This window comes from Lissotriton vulgaris, chromosome 11 (genome assembly GCF_964263255.1).
Source record: "Lissotriton vulgaris chromosome 11, aLisVul1.2, whole genome shotgun sequence".
NCBI classification, from domain to species: Eukaryota; Metazoa; Chordata; class Amphibia; order Caudata; family Salamandridae; genus Lissotriton; species Lissotriton vulgaris.
Genome location: NC_141699.1, coordinates 156,402,822 through 156,429,004, shown reverse-complemented (window position 1 = coordinate 156,429,004; position 26,183 = coordinate 156,402,822). Strand labels below are relative to the sequence as shown.

General features: G+C 44.2%; 1 protein-coding gene across 1 annotated transcript in view; it reads left to right on the top strand.

The window, feature by feature from the left end:
* Positions 1 to 26,183, top strand: part of LOC147679441 (P2X purinoceptor 7-like) — a 317,897-nt gene that overhangs the window by 200,034 nt on the left and 91,680 nt on the right. Inside the window, exons 6-8 of the mRNA XM_086943009.1 lie at positions 17,427 to 17,507; positions 17,888 to 18,017; positions 18,277 to 18,413. Coding sequence (XP_086799135.1) covers positions 17,427 to 17,507; positions 17,888 to 18,017; positions 18,277 to 18,413 — 348 coding nt within the window. The remainder of the gene's footprint in view (positions 1 to 17,426; positions 17,508 to 17,887; positions 18,018 to 18,276; positions 18,414 to 26,183) is intronic.

The window sequence follows — 26,183 nt, the reverse complement described above, 5'->3', positions numbered from 1 at the left end:
AGGTCCGGAGCCTCACAGAACTGCTGCCATGTCCGCTGGGCACTAAGCCACGACCCCAGGCCCGACCTTCTAATACAAGCTTAGCTCAATTTGTTCCATTCTGCGTTAGTGTGACTGGGTCCTTCCTTCTCTGCTTGTACTTAACTCGTTACGTTCTAGATGATGATGTTTCTTGATCTCCTAGCAAGACTGCAGTTTTTCTATGTAGTTTTGTACGCTTTATTTTCCTTCTTTTTGTTTTTAGAGTTTTATATAGCGCAAAGTAGACCCGAAGATATCTGGTATCAGAGTGCTTTACATAGCACCAGTTTCGTTACACTGGAACACATTCATTTTTTTTAGGCACGGGGAGATTAAGTAATTTGCTCGGAATCACAGGATGTTGAGCGTCGTTGCTGAGGCTCGAAACATATTCCCCACCCTTCACGTCGCCCGCTCTAGCCGCAAGGCTACATCCTCTCCCCACGCTTGAAGATTTTTGCTTAAAGCATTATGAACTTTGCAGTTGAAAAGAGAGTAGAATAAGTTGTCCATATCTGTATCACATTGGCATCTTGTTTCTGTAACTCAATCAAATTTGTCTGTTCGCTCAATTTTTGTCCACGTCAACATGTTTATCGGTAACATGGTTTAGTATTGTGCATCAACAGGCTATTTTTTTTTACTAACTGCCGCTCATGTCGTTTCCTTTTCCTGTTTTCTCTTTTAACCTGTGTTTGTTTCCAGATCTTCCTCCTACTTTTCCACCGACATTCTGTAACCACTGCAAGTTATGTAATGTACACATACAGCAGATTAAAACTCAGCGTCTAATTTACTGGTCGTCAATGAAACTCATAATCTCTGTTCGCCTGGTGGACTCCTCACTCCCTAGCAGGAACCCTTGCTCTGAAAACAAAAACGGCTCATGGATTACCAGAATTTGTGCTATCTGCCTAGTCTATCTGTGAAAGAATCCATGTTTTACTCTCCAAAAGTCTCTGTTGTAAAATATATGGATCCTTTCTAAGGTACAATTGGAACAAGCATTCGCAATGCAATAGGTCTCGCATTTACACGTGTTTGAGCTATTCGTATTATAAATGACAATAGCTTAAATTCTTGCAAATGCAAGACCTATTGTTTCGCAAATTTCTTTTTTAATCAAAGCGCCCCATGCTACAGTTTCACTTTAATAGCGGTCGCGCCCCTTCCCTTCACACAGATCGTCTAAATAAAGGGGCACTGCCTCCATTAACGTGTAAGTGCGTCATGGTGAGTTTTAATAAAAAAAAATATTTGCAAAGCAATTGGTCTTGCATTTCGGAGAGTTTAAGAATAGCTCAAACTCTCGTAAATGCGAGACGCCATTGTCCAAGGCTGCTTAGAAAGTGAAAGCGCACATGGCACGCTGAATGTTGTAGGAAAGCACGTTGTGCCTGCAGTCGGGCAAAACTCATAAAAAATAATAGTGCTTACAGACTAAATAAAACATACCATGTAACAGAAGTAAAAGGGCCAGTCCTCATAGGATGTTTCAAGTGAAGATAAGGCGGTACTAAGAAGAGACTAACAAGCCTATTAACGAATCAGAAGGCAGCATTTACAAAGGGCAATGACACAAGCTAATCAAAAATATGGGTGAAGAGTGGGCAGAGCTTCCAAGTACCTACCTGAATACAGGGTGAGTCGCAGAGCAGTGCATGCAATGCCCAGGCTCGACCTAAAAAGCATACCTTACCTATATTTGACATTTAGGGGAGCATTTGAGGCTGGGCGTCCATGGTGACAGCCATATTTGTTTCCACAGTCCTGAGGGGTTGGGCATTGACTGAGCTCTGGGATCTGTTGATGAAGAGCAAAAGTCATTGCTGGAGCTCTGACCTCATAAATTCCTATTGTTAAGGATTCATCTTCAACTAGGTCTGGGTCATCCAAGCCTCAAAAGCTAACCGACTTTTACAGAAACTCTTATTGGCATAAGCAAGACGGCACTTCAGGTTACCTGATATTGGCACACAGAAAGAACTATACTGCAAAAGACCAAATCCATTGAATGTGGGAGGAGTGTGCACCCGTGAAAGCGGACCAGACTGATGCCTATGGAATGGATGAATGAATGAATATTAGACTTATAAAGCGCGAACTTTGCCCAGAGGCGTCAAGGCGCTATAGAAAGGGCCATCAGACAGGAATACACTTAAGGGTCATACTGAGAGACTGGTAAAGAGCCAAGTCTTCAGGGCTTTGCGGAAGAGAGAGTGAGACACTTGTCCAGAAATTGAAGAAGGGAGGGAATTCCAGAGCCTAGCAGCGGCGACGGAGAAGGCTCTACCCCCCCCCCCATCTGGCTCTCTTGAACTTTGGAACTAGCAACATATTTTTACTGGCAGATCTTAACTGCTTGGTAGGAACATACTGTCGGAAGATCCCTTTAACACCATCATTGCTGCAGCAATTCCCTTGCTGTGCTGGAGAACTCCGAAAACAATGCAATCATGACACGAGCTCAGCTCGTCATGAGTGTACGAGAGGTGTACCTCATGACGAGCTGAGCTCGTCATGAGCATCGAAGGGGTTAATGCTTTCCTAAACTAGATTTTAGAAAGCCTTGTGAGTAACACAGAGGGCCTTAAACAGAATTCTCCTGTATAAAGGGAGCCAGTGCATCTTACTGACAGAAGCAGAGACTAAATAGGACTTAGGAAGGCCCATCACCAGCCTGGCCGCAGAGTTCTGCACCAGCTGCAGTCTATGAAGAAGCCCCTTGTTAATACCCAAATAAAGTGCATTACAATAGTCCAGTCTAGATAATACTAGGGCAATGACTGCCTGCTTTTGGGAAGTGAAAGAAAGAAATTGAGAAATGTTCCTGAGAATCCTGATGGTCCCAAAACAGGTAGCCACCGTTCTGTTGATCTGGGGGCCCAGGGAAAGGGAATTGTCCACTATAACATCAAGATCTTTTCCTAGGGACACTGGGCAAGGGCCAAGCATTTCAGGCCACCAAGCAGTGGACCAGATATGCAGTTGGTTTCCAAAGATCAATACCTCAGTTTTGTCCCCGTTAAGTCTGAGATAGTTCTCTACCATCCAGGAGGAGACTGCCTGCATGCAGTTTTGTAAATTGGTAGCAGATGCCTCTATGCTGTTGGTGATAGACACCATAATTTGTGTGTCGTCCGCATAGGACAGCACATCTAATTCAAAGGATCTAACGACCCTGGCCAGGGGGACAACCTAAATATTAAAAAGAGTCTGACTCAATGAGGAGCCCTGAGGGACTCCACAAAGCAGCTGGTTGGGGGCAGAATAGAATTGATCAATTGTTACTATTTGTGACCGATCATTGAGAAATGAGGTGAGCAGCTTCAGGGCAGCGCCCCTGACCACCATTCCCTTAAGCCAGTCCACCAGTCTCACAGGGGATACAGTGTCGAAGGCCACCGTAAGGTCAAGAAGAATCAGTAGCGTGGTATGACCAGTGTCAACCTGAACTCTAATATTGTTGATTATGGAGGTTAACGACGTCTCCGTACTATGATCACTTCAAAAACCATGCTGAGATTGACACATGCTTAACCTAGAGGTCACACACACAACATAGTAGCCACTAACATGATGATACAACCTGCTTTGGTGCAAAGAGTTTTGGGGCTGCAGGCACAATTCCATTTTTCTATTCATGCTCCCCCGTGGCCTACCGGTGGTGACATAAGTCTGTTGCTTTATTGTTGCACCAGCCATGCGGCAACCACAGATCTAAGAGGACTCCTCACTGACCTTCCTGGGGAATTTGTTGTACAATGCAACACCCCAAAGCAGGATAGACTTACACACCATCCCAGATCACAGGCATAGAAGAGCTTGAGGGGACTTGCAGAACAGTGAAACAGGGCCCACTGAATGCCATTGACACAGAAGCCTGCTGTTAAAACTCTACCTACTGCAAGATACAGACAGTTCACCCCCTCAGAACAAAAATCAAAGATGAACATCAAAGTTACCAAACACCTGCGAAGAAGGCGGAAAAAAGAACCATTTGAAACTTGGGATGCTAATGATGGGAGTCAATGTCTGAAAAAAGGAAAATGCACTGAAAGACACAGAAGTCAATGAAGTTGCAAAAAGAGCCAAAAAAGGCCTACTTTCCCAAACCTAGCAGCCAATCCTTCAAAGAAAGAAAGGGGACTTCCAACATATAACAGACACTATCTAATCCACCTGCCCTAAAAACCACCCTGTGTATGGCTCACCAACGCAGGCAAAACACAGTGGCATTCTTTAAGTCTAAAATAACTAAAATGCCAAATTCCATCTGAAACAACCCAGAGCTTTGCTGTTGCATTTCCTCAACCTGTGTTGCACCACATTTAAAAACCTGCCTGAGGAGGCGGTGTTTGGGCTGCCCATTGTAATGAAAGCATGCAGCTTGCCTGCCGAGCCTTGGTCTTCCTCGTGCATGAAGGAATCCCCCACCCCATCCCTCCGAAGCAGGTGTTGCAGTAATGATAAATGCCTTTCTTCTGGAAAGAAGCTGGTCCCTGCTCCCTGAAACTATCTGCACACCAGATGACCATGGCCAGCTATTGTCCGATCTACACCTGCCCCTTAGCCCAGGAAGTCCTGGAAAGAGAAGCATCAAGACCATCAGAAGAATATGCAGAGCTGAATCTGTCCACCTCAATAATGCCTTGGGGATGACTCCTGCATCCGCCCTGGGTAACATCAGTTTGCATCTCACTGGCTGAAGCAAGAAGTCCTCACTAGTCTTAAACCTCTAAACAGCCGACAGTATAGTCGGGGTTAATGAAATTATGTGATTGTGATCCGTTTGCCACATAATCCATCATCTGCCGCATAATCTGCGGATTTAGCCTCAAAAAACTGTTTCTATCTCAAATGGTTCAAAAGTTACTAAAACTGTGACAACACATGTTGCCGCACAGTAAAACGCCCGATGTAAGCTGTACGGGTCACCTTTCTGTTGCTTATTGTTCTAATTGGATGTTAAACTGGTACTAATGAGATGCAACCAGTGCCCACGAAGTGTTACCAAGTTTAAAAATGGTGAAATAATGAAGTAATACAATTACAAAATATGCTGCATTATGCCTTCTAATTTGTTGCATAATTTACTCAACCCTGCCACACAATTTGGCCCTCTCATGCAGCATAATTCCAGTAGCCCTGAGTATAGTGAATGATACAGTGAACCACTGCATACTGATGAAAAGGCTACCATTGTGTGTGGTTGTGCCTCAATCCACTATGAAGTGTATCAGATCCTTTCCCCTCAATCTTGGATAACTAATATGGTTTGGGCGAGTAGAGTCTTCCACACACCGGGCATTATGTGCAGTACCGCAGTAATCATTCTTTCAAAGCTCACCCCAAACCTCCACCTACTGCTATGATCTCCAAATAAACACTTTCTAGACCCTTCCTTCTTCTATCCCTCCACTATCCTTTTCAATCCAACTAACACTCGCTTGTCCACCGCTCACATTAATTTCATTTTTCCCTATGCTAATTCACCACTAATACTTCTTGGGTTCTGGAGTAGCAAGCTACTTGTCGAAAAGCACTTTGACGCCTCGTCAGGAGTAGTAAGTGCTGTATAAATGCAATTACAAAATCAGCTCAGCATCTATGTGCATCCCCTGGCACAGTTTTTAGAAAAACACCAGGTGTTCTTAACCAGCTTGGAAATCAATGTTGGTAACCATGGCAACATAACTTGCTGGGAAGCATGTTTAATTGGATAGAGAGAGCATCCTTTGTAATAGCAGAGGCAAGTCCAAGATTGTAGGTATGGCAGGTGCAGAGCCTGACTCCCTGTGTTTCGGCTTCCGTCCAAACCTGGGAGTGCACCATTCACCTCCTCCTGGAAATAAAGAATGTGATTCCATTCTGATTACTTGTTCACGCCCCAGGTCTGTGCAGTAGTCCAGGGCGGTATCCTGTATGTAGAAGCGCAGTTGGCGCTAGGAAGGAAAGCTGGGTGACCACAGGAGTTTTCAGCGCCCTCTCCGCATTGTAGGGTGGATGACCCAAAGAGAGGTAGGCAGCTTGCTTCAGCGTGCACGGAAAGGTTTTTTTTAGCCATGTATCTACCTGGTTGTGGATTAATAGAGGTGAGTGCGTTTCACTTGGGGTTCATGAACATGTAGAAGGTAGTCAAACTTTGCCCAGCACCTGCAGAAATGAAGGCCAGGTGAAATACTTCCCAAGAGTTTTCACTTTAGGTAAGGCCAAACAAGAAAACACACTCTGTTTATTCCCTGTACCTGTGTACACTATCAAAGCGAATAAGAAACCATATGCATGGTGTGTGTACGGCCACATAGTCTGTCTCTTTACCACTACAACCAAGAGGTTGTAGACACCATATATCAGTCGCCAGGGGTTGCTGCTGCGACCCTTGGCCTCCCCATTGCTACCCTGGCCACTGCCTTTGCAACCCTTGGCCTCAGAGGTGGCAAAAGCAGAGCCTGGAGTACAGGAGCAGCTCGCCCTCATGGACGTCGGGTAGAGCGCCATTTTCCTGTTTTTCTGTCAAATATTTTATTATACAAATACTGAATAATTTTATTCACCATTAGTGTATTAAAAAATGGAGTATAATGAGCTCGAATATAACCTTATCTGACAGCTATGGTACATAAAATAAGCTTTTGAATGTATTTTGTATGCATGCTTGCAGGCGAGTGTGTCTATCTGAGAGGGAGTTTGTGAATATCAATCAGGAGTTTGTATAGCGCGGCTACTCACCCGTGAGGGTCTCAAGGCGCTGAGAGGGGGTGCTGCTGATCCATTTGGGCATGGAGGTGTGCATGTGTGAGTCAAAGTAAGTGTCAAAAGGTGTGTGATGTTCCTTCCGCTACCCCTGGCATTCTGGTGAATTGATGCCCGTGAAGAGGGCCCTCCTGCCTCTTATCGTTGGAGCTGTTGGCATGCAGCGTTGGCACACGTCGATGGGGTGGAGTGGTTGGAATGCAGGTCTCTGAGGCTTGCTGCCCTTGCAAAGGAGCAGGTGCAGCAGATGGTGGGCCTGCACAGTGGTCGCAGAGGGTTGATGCAGCGGCCAGCAACGCAAACCTAAGTGTAAAGCATCCACAAGGGTTGAGGGTCCATCAGCGGTGCACTGTGCATGCCAATCCCTGCTGAGAGCAGTCTGCTCAGATTCTAATAGTTTGCAGGACTGCCAGAAGTTGGAACGCGGAAATGTCAGTGTGGTTTCATTGAACCCTTACAGTAAGCACCGGTCAAGCCAGGGCCTGCTTTAGCACTGGTGCCCATATGTGCGACAATGTTTGTTGGCGCCTCCCAAGACCACCTCTGCCACAGATTCCGTTACCACCCTTTAACAGTCCCCTCAAGTCTCCATAACCAGTCTCTCAGATTCATTTAGTTGTATAGCGCCACTCATAGAGACGTGTCAGAGGAGCACTTAACATCATACACATTTAACAGAGACAATCATGTGGAAATCAGGGTATAGGAAATGTTACATAAGATAGAGGATTACAAGATGTAGGAGTCAGATGTCAGCCATACTGGTAGGCAGTATAGTTTGATAGTCCTTGGTCTGAAAAAGCACAAATTCAGAATTTAAAACATAACACTAATTGTTAGAGGTTCTCTTTAATAATAATAATGTATTTCTACCCAAATGAACCCTTTTTGCAAGATTAGGTTAAGGAAAGTCTGGGCAAAAAAAACTGTAGGTCTAATGTACACCTTGCAGTTTGCTTGCACCTCTTTCGTGACAGTTAATAGCTCATTGTTCTATATTAGGGTTTTAACTTATAAACTGCAAGTAACAAAAAGATCTCTCTGACACAAGCAGTATCCTATTGACCTATTAACATGATATGCACATTGTGATCTGCAGGGCACACTTTCTTAGCAGCTAGCATATTAACCCTCTGAGCTACCTTAGGAGGAGTCAAAACTCCGCCTCTCTTCTAAAGGAAGAACATTAATCACCGGAGTTATCTTGACATTTTTATTGATGTCGGAAAATTGCTAGAGGCATAAAATATAGCAGCAGGTGGTTTTCAAGCCATAATATATTTGCAAACAGGGCGCCCCCACCCCAAGTCAACACCTGGTGCGGTGGCACCGATCGCACCACCCTAGAGCTGGCCCTGAGTCAAGCACCAGTTAATCAGCTGGGCAGGCTGCTTCTCCCTTCTGAGTCCTTCCTGGTGCAGATACAGGAAAGTTCTTACAGATCCTCTCCAAGGCAGCAGCAGGGTGCAGTGCCAGTGGCAAGGAGGGATGCTCCGGTAGCTCTAAGCAGGCTCCAGGGGTTGATGAAGTGCAGTGGGCGACGGCCTGCTACTGTCCCGAGGGGGTCTTGTCCTTTTCCCAGGAGGCATTCATGATTCCTGCCAGCAGCAACCACACCCCCATCCTCTTCATCTGAGAGGTCTAAACCATTCATACTGGACAGCCAATGAAACACCAGAACAAGTTATGCAGGTGCATAACCAGGCAGCCCCACTGGAGGTGAACCTGTGAAAGTGCACTCCTGCTGAAGCCTTGTTAGCAGTGCAGTCCACGGGTAACCAGTAGCTTCAGGGTTGAGTGCAGAGTTCTCTTCTCCATACAGAAGGGCTGACGCTGAAATTGGGGAAGATCGTGCCATGCATTTTGATGGACTCTATCTGTCCCTATTCAAGCCTTCAAGCATGCGTGTCTTAAGCACACAAATACCCGTAGGTGTCCGGGTGCTAGCTCATAACAGCAGGATAGGGTTGATTTTTGGTGATTTGAGTGCCTTCCTGAAAAACAATGTGTAAAACAATAAGTGCCAGGACCTTCTTCAGTAGGCCACTGCATCCGGACTCATCCATTGCCATCACTAGTGCTACCAGTGATAGTACCAAGACAACTACTAACCAACACACTACTACAGGTCTGACAGTTCGGACTATTTCAGGCTCCAAATCTACAAGAATGGCTTGGGCGGCAGGTATTAGTCATTTTTTATTTAAATTGAATTTAAAAAAAACAACTGTTGCTGTGTTCATCCCTAAATTAGACAAACAGCGCCACCATGTGGCAGGCTGTCCTATGTTCTGGTGTTGGAAATTAAGTGCCAGTGCTGAGCACCGGAAACCACTGGCTCAATTAAGCACTGATTTGGTCCACTCCCCTATGCTCTAAAACTCACAAAAGAAAACATGCTGTGCTTAATAAACACTACAAATAAAGAAATCATTAAATAGTAGAGGCCATGGTAAACCTAGTCCTCATCTGGTCCCAGAGACCCCTTCTTATCAACACCATCTTGACCCGGGTATTTGTGGTTTCGGTGTTATCTTTAAAGGCACAGGCAGACAGAACAGTCCAAACTGGTGCAACTATCACGTAAATGTAGAGCGTGAAAGGACTGAACCCTTGCTCTTGGCTCCAGGGTTTTAACTTTCGCTTTTCAACTTGTTGAAAAATGAACTCACTTCTTGGTAATCCTGTTCTGCTACAAGTCATGTGCACTTTCGGAAAAGCATTCTTATGAGTTCAGGAGCGTCACCTCCCATCAGCCAACATTTTTCAAATACCGTTGCAGCCTATAGGCAGATTTCTTTGAGTTGTCCATGACCCTAGGCCAGTGGTCTTAACCTTTTGACTTCTGTGGACTCCCACTGAGTTATTACTGGAAGCGGCGCCCCGGTCTCAGCATTTTCCATGATTTGAACCGCAAAACAATGCACGAAAAATAGATGGTTTTCTAAATTCAATTGAGTCCATTCATTATCCATACTGTATTCTATTTGACCCACCAGCACTACTCCCACGATTCAATCTGAATTTTTAGCCTTCAATTTTTGCCTTCAATTTCAAATTTTCTCAAAATTACAGAACATTTTGAAATGTTCAGTTGTACATTTTGCTTCTTTATTTATATAACTTTTTTTATGTGTTCATTTTATTAAGTGTTCCAAGTCGTCACAAACCCCCTGAGTAGGCTTCGCGGTCCCCGGACTACAGGTTAAAAACCACTGTCCTAGGCCATGGAACGCTTTGATCGGAAACCTGAGAACTAAGTTGAACTACATGCGTTTCATAAAACCTTTTAAGGCAGAAGTATTCTAAATAGCCTACCACTGTCAGTGCTTAATTTGTAAAAAGAAAAAAAAGTAAGTGCCAGCTTCCTTTTTAGGATACACTGCTGCTGGAACCACCCATTGCCCCATACTAGTGCAGCTAATGACAGTACCCACACAAGTAATAACTATCCCACACCCACAAGTGTGACAATTCAGACTATTCCAACTTGTCAGGCCAACTTGGGGAGAGGAGTTGGCCTAACGGCTAGGGCGGTCGACCTCGAAGTTGGGGAACCGGGTTCAAGTCTTGGCAATGACGCTGAACATCCTGTGATTCTGGGCAAATCACTTAATCTCCCCGTGCCCAACAAAAAAGAATGTGTCCTCATGTAACGCAACTGGTGCTATGTACAGCAATCTGATACCCGATACCGGGTCATGTTTGCCCTGTATAAAACACCATAAAAAAATTTTTTTTTTTTAAATGTCAGGCTACCCAAAGCTATTAAAATGGCTTCTGCAACAGGTATTAGTCATTTTGATTGTATATTGAATTATAAAAGAAACTGTTGTTGTGCGCATTTCAAAATTAGACGAACAGCGCCACCGTGTGGTGGACTGCCATATGTGTTGGTATTGATAATTAATTGCTGGTACTTAGCACTGGAAACCACTGGCTCAAATTAAGCACCGACTAAGATGTCTATGCAGCAAAGGGGTTATCAGTGAAGAATAATGGACATAATTTCCCCTTGCTGACCCCACACTAATGGTCTTTAAATGTCTTTAAAGATTATTCATTCTTTCACAATAGATTGGTCCGCTGTAGTATATGAAAGGCGACACACCGTGCTTATAAAACTTCAAATAAATGTAAAATGGCAAATTGTTCCTCAAAGTAACATTTATTTAAATTGTCTGATTCTAGTCCATTTCCTAGTAGTGGTCCAATTTAAGGCACACCATAATTTAAAATCTCTCACTATCCTTCATCATTAATTTGACCATATATGAAAATCCTTAATTACCGTTAATATTGTCATCAAGGTGGAACATGAATGAACTCTGGGGCTTTACCTTTTTATGCGCACCAACATTTTACAAATGTGTGCACTTTTAATCTTGACTTGCATTCAACTTGGTTATAGAAATTGTGCCGTGATTGCAAGGACAGTCCTTGCAGGCAGTTAATCCCAGTGTGTAATTCTTCTCAGTTTGTAAGGAATTCTCCAGCCTATTGGAGGACAGTGGCAAGGATTAAATGGACAGTCTACTGTGAAAGGAATTTATTTGCCAAATAAGTTAATAAACAAGCATTGGCAAACCCAACGGTTGTGAGTTGGATGTGCTAATGCTGGCACCTTAGCGCATTAAAGCCATCAAGAGCAAGGAGAGGGTTATAGCTGTTAATACTTCCTTTTCGGTTCAAAACCAGCACCCAAGTGAATGACAGAATGATACACCCAATAGCATTAGGTGAGAGACGAAAATCTCCACTGAGCTAAGTCAAGAGGTGATTGAAAATTTCTCAAGACAATGACTAAAAGAGGCTAGTCAAATAATCATTGGATGAAAGGGGCAGACACAAATCCCACTCTATGTATATTGTAAGCAGTAGGTCAAGTTAATACCTGTGCTGGCAAAAGCCAGACTTAAAATGTAAGTTAGCACTTGCCTGAAGATAAAGCAGCTTCTTTCAGTTGTGTCAGCCAGGCTACAGAGGTGTGATCGCATTGCTTCTGTCAGTGGAAGTATTTAATGTCATCCCGAGTCCACACAGGGGCCTTCTTACCATAACTAAACAAACTCATCCCTGCCCAGTGTCACGAGGTCATGGCTTACAAAACAGGAAAATACACATGTCTGACTGTCTAAAGTTGCAACGTCTGCAAAACGCCACATCTGATTTGACCTCGTTTTAGAGAAATCGTACATGGCCTCGGTTCTATATTGTTGTTAAATACGCATGTTTAAGCCTTCTTAGATAAAGCATTTCAGTGTGACGTGAAGCATTTGTGCTTTGTGATATAGACTTGTAATAAAGCTGCCCGTCAGCCTTCCTAAGCCTGCTCTCCCGTCTGGTTGAGACCTTCTAGCAGAAGTCTGAAGTTGAGTCGAAAAAATAGAGAAACTTGAGAGGGGAGTGAACTCTAATGGGGTTCCGTTTGCAGGCGTCTCCTTGTATGGATTCCCTCAAATCACTGCCTGTCTTGTTTCCATGACAACCGCTAACTACAGCGAAGGGAAAGGTAAGCGCGTGGGTGCTGTCAAGGAACAGACCGTGCTTGACACGCACTCACATTCTCACTCTCCCTGCACTCTCTCACACTCTCACTCTCACCCTCCCTTACTCCTCCTCCTCCTCCTCTTTCCAGGCTAGCTGGACAGACCTCTACACCTGTTGTGCCCCGGGCCTTTTTTTGTTTTTTGCTCTTTGAACATCTCGCTTTCCACGAGGCTTCGCTTGAGCAGTTTCATAGTGGGATGCTGTGTCTGTGGTGGCAATTCGTCAAAACAAGGGCCCTTAACTACAAACTATCTTCTGTGACCACAGTTGACCCTTTTTTCTTCGCTGGGGTCCATGAGATCACTTTGGGTGCAGAGTCTGAAAGTACATTACCCAAAACACACCTCTTCCCATACAGGGAGAGAGACCTTTGTGCCAGCTAGGAGAACAGAATGGACTTGGGCATTTCTTCCTGCTCAAGTTTCAGGGCCATCCTAGGGTGACGGAATGGGCTAGAACAGGGGAGGTCAAGGGAGGTCCCGGAGAGCCAGACCCACCCTACAGTTTGTTGACATTGCCATAGGATACGTTTGCATCCAATGGATCTAAATGGAACTTAGTTTATGCTTCACATGGGAATGTGGTGTCTGATGTTACGTTTATAGAATTATCTTATTAATATTCCCCTGTAATGCCCATCATTCCAAAGGGTATGCATATTTTTAATCATGCTGTACAGCCATTAGTAAGTGTCCAGTGCTGCTGCATTACCTGCTCTGATATACAGCATATTAGAATAAAGTTGCCTCTCTTTCTTGAGATATTGATGTAGCTTAATACCCAGATGCCGTCCAAACACACCTTGCAGGGTAAATTTGGGTATCTTGAATGCCCCACGGAAAGATCCCAACTGGACAAAGTAGTTTATAGATATGAGAGCTTCAATTTATAGGATGAGACATAACCTCACATTATTCGGCCAGATTTTGTATCCAATTTACCAATGGTTACAAAGAATGACCTGGTATTCAGCTTTGAGACCAGTTTTATAGTGTGGATTCTCACAAACCACAATGCAAATTCTTTAACACAATATGGACAGTGGACCGCTTTTAGCAACCTATAAGCACCAATCCAACTATTGCCAATAAATACATTTAGGTTGTCTTTCAACTAGCGTGCAATTTTCAAAATACTCTCTGTCCGGAGAGTATATCCCAACAACTTTGGGAACAATAAAGTTGCACCAAGTTTTGAAATGCACCGCTTCAACAAACAAATTTGCACCATATGTCGGTGAGGAAGTCTATATTCAAAAGAAATGTTCCAAATAAGAGAACGCTGAGTCCATAAATGCAAACAAGTGTTCAGGATTCCTTTAATATTCCAATTTGAAAGCCAGCCAACGCGTTTCGTTCCGTCAGGTGGAACTTCTTCAGGGCGTGATGGTAGTTGACGAATGAAGAAATATTTTCTGAGCCGGGATCACGAGCTGCTGTGAATATCTAGGTCCTATATCTGGATATTAGTGACTGAGTTATGTCACAGGTTACCAAAATACGAAAGAGGTAGTCACCTTATGTCTTCAAAGAGGAACGCTCCTGTGTAAAGGCCTTCCTACTGTTTATTCATCCACAGTGGCGATGAGCTGTTGACCTTGGAGTATAAATAGTATGCGTTTTATTCGCTGTCGCTTATTTAGGTTCGTAGACCCCTAGTCGGCTCTGGCGAAGCAGTCACATTGAGGTAATTACCTGTAAGGGTCCCATTCGATGCCCCCAGTCGGCGTCTCTGAAATAACGCGCCAAATTCTTCTCCGACCGATATCCATTTCCATCCAGCACTTTTGTATTATTATTTTAAATGTACAGTTTATTACGTTTTAAATATTTAAAAAATATTACTTTTTAAGTATATATAAATTTCTTTATTCGGAATTTCAGTATTGGAAATCCATAAAAGCAATATTAATACACAATAATTTCTTTCTTTAAAAAATTTGTGAGCATAAAATTTTGGAATGCAATACAATTTCACATAGAAAAATAGCTTTCACAGTTCATTTAAAGTACATTGATTTTTGGAAATTACTTTACAGGTTTTTCCTGTGTCTAAATATGCATTTCAAAAAGTTAAGAACGTGATAGCAGGACGGCACTGTCTAAAGCCCCAAGATTTTAGCAGGGACAATAACCAGAGTTTACGATGTTCATTATAAAATTTACAGAACATAACTGCGTGTAGAGTGGATTGTGCTAACTTTTCGTCACAAGGACAGGGGGGTAGAGTAGGATCCCATGCATTAATTACTGGGAATGCTATTAATCTGTGAAATAGGTTTAAACTAAATCTTGTCAAAAGGAAACGATCAAAGATACTGATTTCAAGATTTAGATAGGGCTGAATAGAAAAAGTGGATTGAACCATTACAGCATGTTGGACAGACGGTTTGCCTGCTTCAGAGGAAGCCTTAGATTTTCTAAATGTCCCAGGGCTAGAACTTTTAGCTCCTTTTTCGAAAGTTCACAGATCTTTTCAGGAGTGGTGTAATATTTCTCTAACCCTAGGTCAATAAAAAAGTTCGTAATGTAGGCTAGCCATTTTATTTTTAGAGCGTGATCTAGTGTCATAGCATCTGCCACTATCATCTTGGTAAGTGCATTTTTTTCCGAGGTCCAGATGCGACACCATAAGAGTAGAGGTTGTATTCTTGCCAGATCTTCAACGTATGGGACGCCTAGTTCAGCATGGCATGCGTACGTTGAGGATCGCTTTGGGGCCATCAGGTGGAACCTCAAAAAAGCATTTTCTGCAACCTGTAGGGCAGAGACATCCGTGTGACCCCATACGCCAGCCCCATATAGAGCTGTTGACTGGCATTTGGCTCTATAGATTGCTAGTAACTCCAGGGGTGGTAGTTTTCCCAGTTTTTGCAAGAAGGACACCAGGGCTGCTATAGCTCTCTTAAAGCAGTGTTTCCTTGCTTCAACTGCCACTTTCCAGGACAATTTATCATCTATTGTAATGCCCAGGTAACAGTATTCAGATGTGAACTCTATTTTTTGGTTTTTAAGGATTAAGTCTTTGGGGTGTTTCTTCCCTGTGCCTGCCGTCATCACAAAAGTCTTTGTCACATTTATGTGGAGGTCTAGGCTGCCCATAAACGAAGAGTATCTGCTAAGTACCTTCTTGAGTTCACGAGGGGTCCGTGCCAGCAGGACGGCATCGTCCGCATAGAGTAGAGTGGGAATCGGGCGATGTTTTGCCTGTGGGAGGTCCTGGGCGCCCTTCAAAAGCTCAACCTCCAAGTTGTTAGTATAGAGGGAGAATAGGAAAGGCACCAGGACACATCCTTGTCTGACTCCACGCTCCACTCTAAATGACGTCGACAGCTCGCCCTTTGTACCAAAACGGACTCTAGCAGAAGGTTTGGAGTACAGTTCCCTCAGAAAGTTCAAAAGTGGCAAATCTACCCCCATTTGTGACAGCAGAGACCATAATTTAGTGTGAGAGACACAATCGAACGCGGCAGACAAGTCCACATAAACCATATAGAGTTTGTCTTGCTCTGCGTGTATGTACTTCCCCATAGTAATGGAAAGATTTAGGGCCTGTTCCACTGTTCCGAATCCCTCCCGGAAGCCAAATTGCAACTCGGACAGAATGCCTCTCTCCTCCACCCACTGCTGGAGTCGCTCCAGGATCACCCTACCTGCTATCTTTCCCAATGAATCCAGCCTTCCCAATTTTAAGTAATTATTTTGGGATAATTGAATTAAAATAATTTTAAATGTAATAAACATTACTTTTTTAGGTCTTGCCTGCGTTACAGCGTATGTGCTGCTCGTTGGCGATAAATTTTGTGAGAGAGGGATTTCAGAAAAGGGCTTTAAGCCCCGCTCCTCATTTTCTTTGGCTGGGGCCACTGTTTATGCTAAACGGAGGCCTGCCATTGGAAATCAGCGTTTTTTGTTGACACCCTTTCGCCGCCAATCGGACTGGGTCGCCTGCTTTGCTGCTGTCGGAAAGCCCTTTCTTATCTTTATGAGGCCATGTGTTTCTAATTAGCGTGGACCCTCCACGCTAATTAGAAACACATGACCCCATAAAGCTAAGAGATCGATGCTTGTCCTATTTTCTCAGTTTCTTAGTAATGTGTCATAGAGGCATGCTTTTTCAAAAAATAAATAAATCGTACCTTGCTGCCGCCAGGTCCCACGTCTTCTCTCCTGCTCGACTGTATCTGACTCCAGGTCAGAACAGGAAGCAGGCAGCAAGGCTCCCACCTCTAAGCTGATCACAACGCTGCATGCAGCGTTGTTTGGTCTGAGCACCATAACACAGCGCTCAGACAGGGGCTGGAGGGGTGGGCATGTTCTCCATGCCAGCTGTAATGCAGCATGTGTGAAGAAGAGGGGAGTGCGCATGACTGTTTTGGGGTGGCCTGAGCGACCACACCAAACCGTCATTGCGCACAGGAGTGTTCTGCCACTCTTCCCCTGCAACTCCGCCCGCCCCTTCACGCACTGCTGCAGCAGGAGGACAATATAAAATGATAATAACATTCGGTTAATATTATTTTATTTTTTCCTTTCTTTTCTGCTCCCAGCAGTGGGGCGACACTCCTCCATCTTAGTGGAGGGTCCGCCACTGAGAGGAAGTGGTGTTTTTAGGACGGGGATGCCCAGAAATGTGGGGGAAAGTATAGGGGCTTGGATGGAGTTTAGAGGGTTTTGAAGATCAGATAAAAATAGAGCTATCGAGTTCTCAATGGGTCACATAGGTTCTTCACAATCAAATTGTTTGCATGGGAGGTGACTATAATATTGTAACACAATGTGTAATGCTGTTGTACTGATGTCTCCCAATTGTCGCTCCGCTTTTTAAGAAACTGAAAAATGTACTCATTACACATACATGCTGCATGATGCAAAATTAATAAAAAGACTTCTGAAAAAAAGCAAAATATTATCATACTTGCTTTTACTGTGCTGGATTTATGGCCTGTGAAATGATGAGTTTTGTCTCAGCTGATTTGTTTTGGTAAGTATTGTCAGACAAGTTACCAGTTGAGCCAGACGTGAATCAGGACCTGAGTTGCATCTGAATTTTTTGATTCCAGAATCTTGTCTTATGGCATTCTTCTATTTTTTTTTCAGGCCTGCAGTTTTGAACAGTGCTGAAAACTTCACAGTTTTAATTAAGAACAACATACACTTTCCAACATTAGATCATACAGTGTAAGTGAAATCTCTGTGCTCCTGTATGTTGCTGTTCACTTTGCATTGTGGCTGGCTAGTGCTACCGCTGCGTAGAGGATGGAAATCTGTATAACCCCATTTAGCGCTCCATAAAACTCTTCTTCCACACCACCTTCATAACCAGGCTAAAACCACCACTCTCAGGTTTAGAAAAGACGTTTAAAGAAGCACCTATAAAGCAGGGTATTGTTTAAAGGAATTCAAAAATGTCATCCCTCTTTTAAGCAGGTGTTAGGCCTGTTGGTCTACTAGCTTTCACCTTAGAATCCAGAAATAGCAATTGGTATCCATGCTGGTCAATCTGTACCTGATTATAGTTGGCGCATAAAACCTAAATGTGTTCCTTGTCTCTTCTACAGGACAAATATCCCTCCAGTCTTCAACGTATCCTGCACATTTAACAGATTCACATCTCCGCAGTGCCCCATTTTTCGACTAGGAGACATTTTTCAGGAAACGGGGGAGAATTTTTCAGATGTGGCCATTCAGGTAAAGCACTTTGAGACCTGAGACTCATTATATTTGAATGATCAGTTTATCATTCCTCACACTGCATATTTTATTAAAGAATAGGGAACATGTCTTTCCAAGAATAGTCGCATGTGGTTGTGTAATGGGAAATCTGCACATTCTTACATGTTGCTTTAATATATGAATAGAGACGTGCAATTTTTTTTTCTGTTTGCTCTTCTGACTGAAGTGGTCAACAATTAAGTTCCTTAATGATTGTTTCATTTTGCATTCTTAGGGTGGAGTAATGGGCATAGAGATCAATTGGAATTGCAACTTAGATAAATGGTCCTACCACTGCAAGCCAAAGTACGGCTTCCGTCGATTGGATGACAAAAAGCAAACAGAAGCATTATATCCTGGCTACAACTTCAGGTATTCTATACCTTTGCCATTCCATAACTTCAGGCACCCTATATCTTCAGGTATTTCATTGCTTCAGGCATTCTATAAATTCAGCTATTTCATAACTTCAGATATTCTATAACGTCATGCTCTCTATACTGTCAGGAACTCTTTAACTTCAGGTTTTCTATATCTTCAGGTATTCTTTAACTTCAATAATTCCAAAACTTCAAGTACTCTTCAACTTTAGGTCCTCTATACTTTCAGGCACACTAAACATTTAGGTACTTCAAGTATTCCATAACTTCATGCATTCTGTAGCTTCAGGTACTCAATAACTTCAGATATCCCATAACTCGATAACGTCAAACGATCTGTATCTTCAAGCACTCTACATTGTCAGGCTTTTTTCAACTTAAGACATTCTATCACTTCAGGTACTCTACATCTTTAGACTTTCTATAGGTTTAGGCACTCTAAATGTTTAGGCTCTCTAAAACTTCAAGTATTCTATAACTTTAGGCACTCTGTAACTTCAGATATACCATAACATCAGGTACTCTATAGCTTCATGTATTCCATAACGTCAGACACTCTACATTTTCAGGCACTCTAAATTTGGGCACTAATTCTTTAGATAATTTTGAGTAAACTCCATATGATATCACTGAGGAGGACACAGTGAAGGCTTCTGGGAAAATATAATATGACTTGACAATAGGAAAATGATGCCATTACCACAATATTGCATCAGAGCCGTAAGCCTTCGGAGCAGGTGTTCTGTAGAAATAACACTTGATTTATTGTTGTTTAAAGAGTTACTCCTAATTCACTTACGATGCCCATAGATGAGAGAACACGAGAAGAAGTCGAGAAACACAATTCAGAAGGACGGAATAGGAAAGAACGTGTATGGTGTCTTGTCGCCACATTCGCTTGTACAGGATTCTTCAAGGTACTGTTGAGGTAACAGAAGAGAAAAAAGGGGGAGTGGCATGGAGCAGACGGGTCAGGATGGAAGAGTGATCCGATTTCACTAAAATTGTTTTAGTGACATTGTGCCAGTTAGTGTGCATGTCACTAGTTAAGCACAGTGTGTGGTGTCTAAGTAGTCTCAAAAAGATTGTATCCATGAACAATATTTTGGAGACCTATATGGTTACCAGTAGCTTGCTCATTCCATCGGATGACCAGGCGAGTTTCCTTCTATTCTTACACCTGCCGGTCCCAGGTGTGAAGCTCAGCAGCGCTGAATCAGATATTCATCTTTTAGCGGTTAGTAAGAATACCATCACATTTGGTTACTACACCTTGTATTTGAAAACAAAAAATGAAAACATTGTACAAATGCTATGCAAAACACAAGTTATTATTAGGTTATGTGAGTCATTTTCATAACATTATGCCACCCTGAGATCTCCTCAAAGCACTTTCGGGGAGAGGATAGTTGGAAAAGAGTTTGTTGTAAAGGAGAGGCAGGGTAGAGTGAATGAGGATGGGTTGCATAAGAATGGTTTGTCACCAAACAGTGCAACAGTGGGTTGTTTAATGTGTGGGCAGAGGTGTTGGAGGAAGAGTGTAAGTGATCACATTGTCTATTGACAGCTGAAGTCCGGGATATCTGGCATGTGCTTGGAAGTGAATGAATGAATGAATGAATAAAGGGAAACTTATACCGCGTAACTTAGCCCAAGGGCATCAAGGCGCCGAGCAGGTCTTACAAACTGTAATTCTCCTAGTGCATCATTACGGGTAGGCCTCAATAAAAAAACACATTTTTAATGCTTTACGGAAAAGCAAAATGGATGGTTGCCCAGCATGTTCGGGGGGAAGCGAGTTCCATAGCTTAGGAGCTAAGGTAGAGAAGGCTCTACCTCCCCATGTTGCTTTTGTAAATCTGGGAACCAAGTGAAGATTTTTGTTGGATGAGCGGAGAACTCTACTGGGGAATTAGGCGTGGAGGAATGACCTGATCCCTTCTGGGCCAGAACCGTACACAGCCCCATGAGCAAGACAAAGGATCTTAAGAGATCCTAGACCAGATGGGCAGCCAGTGCAGGTTTCTTCTAGCCAATGAAGCTGAAGAAAGCCTGGGAAGATTGAGGACCATCTTAGCCGCCGCATTCTGTACTATCTGCAAGCGGTGGATAAGGCTCTTATTAATACCCACATTCAGTGCATTGCAGTAGTCCAGTCTTGAAGAGACAAGTGCCACAACGGCTTGCTTCCGGGCATCGGGAGAAAGATAGTGAGCGATCTTTCTAAGGATCCTGATGATACTGCAGCAGGTGGAAACAGTCCTGCTGACCTGACGGTCAAAAGAAAGTGAGGTATCTATCAGTACCCCTAGATTCCTGGCAAATTGAGAGGAAATAGGACAGTCCCCAAGGGAGGCAGGCCACCAGTCTCTTGACCAGATGTCCTGATTACCCCCGAAGATCAGGACCTCGGTCTTCTCCCCATTTAACTTCAAGAAGTTCTGGATCATCCATTGTGAAACCGCCTTCAAACAGTTCCTGAAGTTCAGGGCAGAATCACTCACAGATTGTGTGAGAGAGACCATAATTTGGGTGTCGTCGGCATACGACAACACCTCCAGCCCAAAGGATCTCACCACCCTGGCAAGTGGGGCCACATAGATGTTAAAGAGGATGTGATTTAAAGAGGAGCCCTGGGGGACCCCACACTGTACCGGTTTTGGGGGAGAGAGGAACTCGCCCAGCTTCACCCTTTGTTCTCTTTGATTGAGAAAAGAGGCCAGGAGACTCAAAGCCGAACCTCCGACTCCTATCTCCCTGAGACGAGTGACCAGGATGGAGGGAGATAGGGTATCGAAGGCCGCCGTGAGGTCTAGCAGGACCAAGAGGGTAGTATGGCCCTTGTCGAATTTCGAGCGGATGTTATTAATGACCACAGTAAGGGCAGATTCAGTACTGTGGGATCTTCTAAAACCATGTTGTGACGCATCTAGGAGGGTGGAATCATCCAAGAAAGAGCTGAGGTGGCTATTGAGATGTAATTCAAGTGTTTTTGTTGGGGCAGGTAGGAAAGAGATTGGCCGAAAGTTTTTCAAAACCCCTGGATCCAGAGTGGCCTTCTTCTGGAGAGGTTTGACGACCGCCATCTTCCATGAGAAAAGGAAGATTCCCTCCGTGATTGCAGAATTCATCACCTCCAAAAGGGGAGGAATAACTACTTCCCTACAAGCCTTCAGGACCTTAAGCGGACAAGGGTCCAGGGGGGAGCCAGATTTGATGTTGTCAAGAAGCTGATTGATCCGTTCAGAGGTGAGGAGAGGGAAATTCAGGAGGCTGGCAGAGAGACCATCCGCCTGGCACCCCATAGTAGGAAGGGGAAAGGTGGAAGGGGGATTCAAGGGTGTCATAGATACCTGCAATTTTAGAATGGAAAAATGACGAGATGCTGTCACACAACTCCTGAGTTGCCACTATGGGATCAGCTGCCTGAGGGGCGGAGAGGGAGTCTATAATCTTAAAAAGGTCTCTGGGGGAGTTGAGGGAGGCAGTCAAGTTAGCAAAGTAGGCCCTCTTTCCCTCAATATTAGCTAATTTGTATTCTTTTAGGAGAAGTTTATGTTGTTCCTTCTCCGTGGGGTCGAGACGAGCCCGCCAGAGCCTCTCCTGTTTTCGACATCCCTGCCTCAGCAGCCTGAGACTATATGAAAACCAGGGGGCCGATGGGCTCTTCTTAGCAGAATAGACAGCTTAGCTGGGACCAGAATGTCCAAAGCCCCAGAGATGGTGTTTGACAATTTAAGAGCGACAGAATTGGTATCCCTCATTTTAGTGGACCTTAGTCTATTCATGAATGGGGAGAGTGTTTCATTATTAATCACCTTGAAATTCCTTCTAAGTTCCCATTTCCTAGCATCCAAAAGGGAAGGGGGGTTTCTGGTATTTGAACTCCAAAGGGACGGCCATATGGTCAGACCAGGCCAGCGGGATTGGAGTGCCTGCCTTAAGTCTAGAGTCATTGGAGAAAACTCCGTCAAGCGTTTGGCCCGCTAGATGGGTGGGGCTAGCCACAGGCTGTGTAAGGCCGCATGAGTCGAGAGATTCCACCAGGGAGAGGCTGTCTCTGGAACTCATGTTTTCCAGGTGAAAATTAAGATCGCCTAGAAGGGTGATATTGTGCCTATCGATAAAGGGTTCTAGTACCTTGATCACGTCTTGGCTAAAGGCAGACCTGGGACCTGGCAGCCTATAAAATAGGAGGCCGGAGAAGGAGTAGAGTTAATGGAGAAATATATGGCCTGAAATGAGTCTGAGGAGGTGAAGAGGCATTCAGTGCGACAAATAGAGGAGTTTTTGTGTAGTATTCCTAACCCTCCTCCTCTTCGACCAATTCTATCCAACCTTGTCAGGTCATAGCCCTTAGGGATTGCATCTACGAGGTCCGGACTCGAGGATTCCGAAGCCCAGGTTTCAGTAATGAACACCCAGGAGGGTTTCCTCGAGTAAAAAAAAATCCCTGAAGGCAATATTATTTTTAATAAGAGATCTCGCATTGATAAGAAAGCCTTCTTCGATGACCCGAGTATGGGGGGGCTTGGACATACCAGTGGGTGGCAGCGCCCTCGAGGTATTCACTTTTGTAGAGCGGCTAAAAATGCATCTGCAACTGAGTGAACCCAGGAATGCCTCAGGGCGAGAAGTGTAATGGCAGGGCTTTCTAAGGGGTTTTAGAGCCAAAAGCGCTTGTGCAGAGTAGTAGGTGCTTACCTGAGGGTAGGCAGGAGAGGGGCCATTATCCCTGGCCCCTAGCGCGGACTCAGCGCGGGCAGGCACAGACGGCTTGACTTAGGCGCGACTTCGGCGTGCGCCTGCTGCGCGCGTCCGCTGAGCGCGGAGGAGAGCATGAAGCCTAAATAGGGTGGCGCCTGAATGTAGAGCAGCGCGTGACCCTCCGTGACCAATGAGGGCAGAGACTCTGAATGTATGCCGGCGCCCTCCACAGCAAGCGGGAAAACCCGTGGTGGACGGGGGCGCTGGCAGAAGTAGCAAGAAGCAAGTAGCGGCGAGCCTCTAACAGGTAGGAGCGAGCAGGACAAATGTGCAAATGTAGCAGAGTACATTTTAAAAGCAAACGTTTTAAAAGCGAGGCATAGTAATCATGCGCTTGACAAATTACAGCAAACAGGTACTGTGCAAAACATGAAGCCTAAATAGGGTGGCGCCTGAATGCAGAGCAGCGTGTGACCCTCCGTGACCAATGAGGGCAGAGACTCTGAGTGTATGCCGGCGCCCTCCACAGCAAGTAGGAAAACCTGTGGTGGACCGGGGCGCTGGCAGAAGTAGCAAGATGCAAGTAGCGGCGAGCCTCTAACAGGTAGGAGCGAGCAGGACAAATGTGCAAATGTAGCAGAGTAAATTTTAAAAGCAAACGTTTTAAAAGCGAGGCATAGTAATCATGCGCTCGACAAATTAGTTAGTTTGGTGATTTTGCTTTCCCAACATGGTGTTGTGTGGAACAAGGATCTTTCTTAGGTACTCTTGGCACAGACTACAGGAACAAAGTTATGCTGTATGAATATTTTGTTCCATGTAAGTCATACAGAGAATTAAGTATCACAAGCAAGTACCAATGCAAGGAAATCATTTTGACAAACCTAAAGCTTTACAGATTCACAAACAAAATATCCATTACCAAATTCATAAAGCATTTCATATTTCTTTTTTATATTCATCCAAATTGTATGCTCTATCATTATTGCATGGAAACTGGCCTAACATGCATGAGGGGACGAGTTAAAGTGTTGATATGAGTGAGCTCCCACTCTGACTAGTAGATCAAGGACTGGGCGCAGTGTAGGTCTGTCCAGTGCCTTTCAAGATTGGGCAAGTAAACGGTGACGGAAAACCCACAAGAGAAAAAACCTCCTTGGGCAATCTATGTAGATCTTGTTGGTGATAATCATCAAGGCACCAAAGGCACCCCTGTCATCAGGAGAGAGAGAAGAGCAAAGAAGGAAACATAGGTTCAGAGTGAGATGATCTACAAAGAAGTTGATCAAAACTGCTTAGAGGAACAATAAGACCAACATTAGCAGAAGCTGCACTGAGCAAGAGAAAAGGGAGAATGCATAATGAATGATCTAGATCTGCGGAGAAAAATCTGGGACGATGAAAAATATGGGAGTGAAATGTGTCAAGACTCATCCACCCTTTCCAAGCGCTGCCTCAAAAATGCCACAAACCGGAATCAAGCTCCGAGGAAGAGACTCAGACACATCTTGGTTGGTGTAGTTCATATTATTCCCAGTGAAGAACTCAGCATCTTGAATAGGTGACCGTATATGGTCCAGCTCCACCTTCCACTAGAAACTCATGACATGAAGTCCAATTAACCCATGAAGAAGCGCATGTTTGATATTCTGTGCACTATACAGAATCGGAAGCCCTCTGTCCGCACTCAGCACTTTCTGCTGCCCAAAAGGAACACTCTGGCTTCACACGGGTGCAGCAGAGCCAGAACAACTCCAACAAATAGAGGACTCGGTTCTGAGCAGCGATGTGTTGAAAAGGTGCATGTCCAAGACTTCTCCTCTAAAAGCCACACAAACTTGAATACGTTCTAGTGTTTTGCTTCACTCTAGGCACAAAGGTGGCACCAAATCATCGAAGGGACCATATTTTTAAAAAGGTAAGTAGGCGTGCCCAACATGGTCGTCCTCAAAGAAAACATGGTAAGGTATTGCTAGCTCTCTGACTGTAAAAAATATGCAGCGCTATTAAAACTCATCATAAATACATAAAGCTGTTGTGCAACAGCACAATCCAGCCGTAGGGGGAAGTGGGCAAAGTCAGGAAGGGGTTGTATGTTTGTAAGGTTAATGTTAGTTGTGTATTTGCCTTTTGACTTGGACAAATTCTCAGTTTAGTTAGTGTCAATGGGTTGAACAAGGAAACCTTGTCCATCTAGAGGATGTGGAATCTAAATGCAAGTGGTTGCAGTTGTGATTAATTAGTGCTGCTGCTAGGAAAAGATATCCATTGAAACTTAAATCAGAAGCAAAGTCATGTGATGTGAGCCAAGTGAACCCCAGGCCAGTACGCCAGCTGGAAAACAATGATGTTCTAGCTCAAAGGCATCTAAGTATTCTGCGGGAGGAGTTAAACTGCTAATCCACAATATGATAGCCCAGGCAAGGTCAAACTAAGTGTTGGACAACCAGCCATGATTGGGGTGAAAAGATGAAACCGAGCAAAGCGGTTTCCTCAGGGTTGCATCATGTGTATCACCTGAGGCTTCGAATGAGTCCATAGTTCTATGTGGAATTGTATTTATTTATTTGTTAAGCTTATAGGGCTGTGGACGATGCAAGTAGTCTTGCAGAAAGCCTTCCTTCTTCTGAATCCAAGCCTGAATCAGAAGTGCCCACAGGTTAAACATAAGGTTTTAATCGGAAATTAGATGCCATTGGTAGTTGTTTACCCAAGCAATGACATGTTCCAACACTTGCACTCTACATGTTACTGTAGTGTGATGTAGGTTTTATTCTGGGGTGGTTTTGTGTGGCATTAAAAAAATTCCAAGAACCGTTTGCAAGATCCAGCAAGCCTGGGGACATCCTTGTGGCTGAGGACCTTTCTTCTGCTTTACAACTCTCCCCACCACTTACCACCTCAACCTATTACAAAGGCATCTGCCAATACTTATGGTATGTTATGTTATATTATAGCATGGTATAGTTATGTTGAGTAGAAAGGTGTGGCGCAGCAGCCAGAGCGGCTGACTCCGGAGCTCATGGTTCGATCCCCAGCGACATCTCAGCTCGGC